At 38.8% G+C, this 1,645-nt stretch overlaps 1 protein-coding gene across 2 annotated transcripts in view; it reads left to right on the plus strand.

The window, feature by feature from the left end:
• The window catches only part of SPAG17 (sperm associated antigen 17), an 85,867-nt gene that overhangs the window by 72,656 nt on the left and 11,566 nt on the right, over positions 1-1,645 (plus strand). For both annotated transcript variants that reach the window (XM_027885265.1, XM_027885266.1), the window contains exons 32-33: positions 281-408; positions 578-708. In XM_027885265.1, coding sequence (XP_027741066.1) covers positions 281-408; positions 578-708 — 259 coding nt within the window. The remainder of the gene's footprint in view (positions 1-280; positions 409-577; positions 709-1,645) is intronic.

The following is a 1,645-nucleotide window of genomic DNA, read 5'->3' on the forward strand; positions in this document are numbered from 1 at the left end:
GTGGATCCTGAAGGAAATACTTTCAAGGTAAAATACATGGAAGAAAACAAGTTTCTGCATTTTAACTAATTTTATCCTATAAACTTCTCTCAAATCAGATTGTGTCTTTGTAATATATAAAGTAACCTAGCTATCTGGAAGGGAACACCTCCTGAATCAGGTCTCTAATATGTTCTTGACTAAGTGATGAATTTGCTTTTTTTGATATTTCCCCCTTTTTGGAGAGACTGTTTTAAAAGTATCTTGTAACTCAAATAATTTTATATCATTTCTACTACAGGTCATGGCTGATGGCAGCACAAATGTGTGTGTTCCCAGCACTGGCTCTGATGACAAGGAGGACAGAAGTTCAGCAGCAGTACTCCAAGAAGTTGACAAACCCATCACTTATGATGAGCATGCCCCCAGGTATGCTCATCACCTTTTTTTCTTTATTACACAGTATTTGTGCAGGGTTTGTAAATTTGTCCCTCCTTTGTTTAGTGATCTGTACTTGCACATTTGATGTCATCACGTTGATATCATCATGAGCTCCATTTTCTTGATACAGTCCCATGTTTGTGTCTGGCTTGTACAGGTTTTTCATTGTCTATGAGGATGGTTCTGGAACTGAGCTCCTGCGGAGCCGGGATGTACACACGTATCTGGCTGAGGCCTGTAGTGATCCTGCCACTGCAATCTTGCAGGATCCTGTACAAGAACATCCAGGTAGGAAACTTTTTTTTTCCTGACAGACTACTAATAGAAAGAATTTCGGAGGTGGAGTTCAAAGTTTCAAAACACTTATTTGAACAGGAACTGTTTTTACACATATAGATAAGTATCTGGCAGTGAAGCATGGGAAGGGAAGAGTTTGTGGGAGGACACTGGGAAGCAGAGAATTAACTGAAGGACACTCTTAATGGAAAAGTGAGCAAGCAAATGGCATATCTCTATCCACTCTAAGTCACACAAACAAAATTGATTACCAAATGGATATTCCCTGTATTTACCTTAAAGAAAAAATTGAATGTATCACAGTCTTCATTAACGATATTGCAGTGAAGACAATGATACCCTGATGTTGACCCTTAGCCTATCTGTTGGAAAGTCTACATATTAAGAAGCAGAAAAAAATGACTGTAATAGGGGATGCCAGTAGTACGTGGTCCCAGCCACCTTGTAGTAGCAGTGCAAGAAGTTACGTCCTGAAATGGTTGGTTATCATTGTGAAGTTAGTTGGAGATGCTGTATTTCTATAAAATACACTGTGGCAAAACAGGTAGATGTTAAAGAAAAATGTCTCTTTAAAAGACAGCGTGTATGGTTGCCCTGGATGTGGAGGGGATGATAAATGTAGTTTGCTTCCAGCTGTAAAGTACTAAGACATTTCGACAAAGACTTATGTCATAAGCATAGGAAACAGCTTTCCCACTTCCTGCTCTTATCAGGTGTTGCATTTTTAAATCTACTTCTATTCACAATAATGACTGGTTCCCCACCATAGAAATTGAATGAAATAATTTTGCTATGGGAAAAGGAAAAAAGAAGGGGCACTGAGGGAGCCAGAAAGACAAAGAAGGTAAAAAGATCAAAAAGATGGAGAACATACATCAGTGGAAATCCCAATCAAGAAAACTTGCTTACCACCAGCAGTCATTTGTAG

Source organism: Empidonax traillii, unplaced genomic scaffold (genome assembly GCF_003031625.1).
Source record: "Empidonax traillii isolate 1590-97213 ecotype Southwest subspecies unplaced genomic scaffold, ASM303162v1 scaffold163:size1593379, whole genome shotgun sequence".
Taxonomy (NCBI): domain Eukaryota; kingdom Metazoa; phylum Chordata; class Aves; order Passeriformes; family Tyrannidae; genus Empidonax; species Empidonax traillii.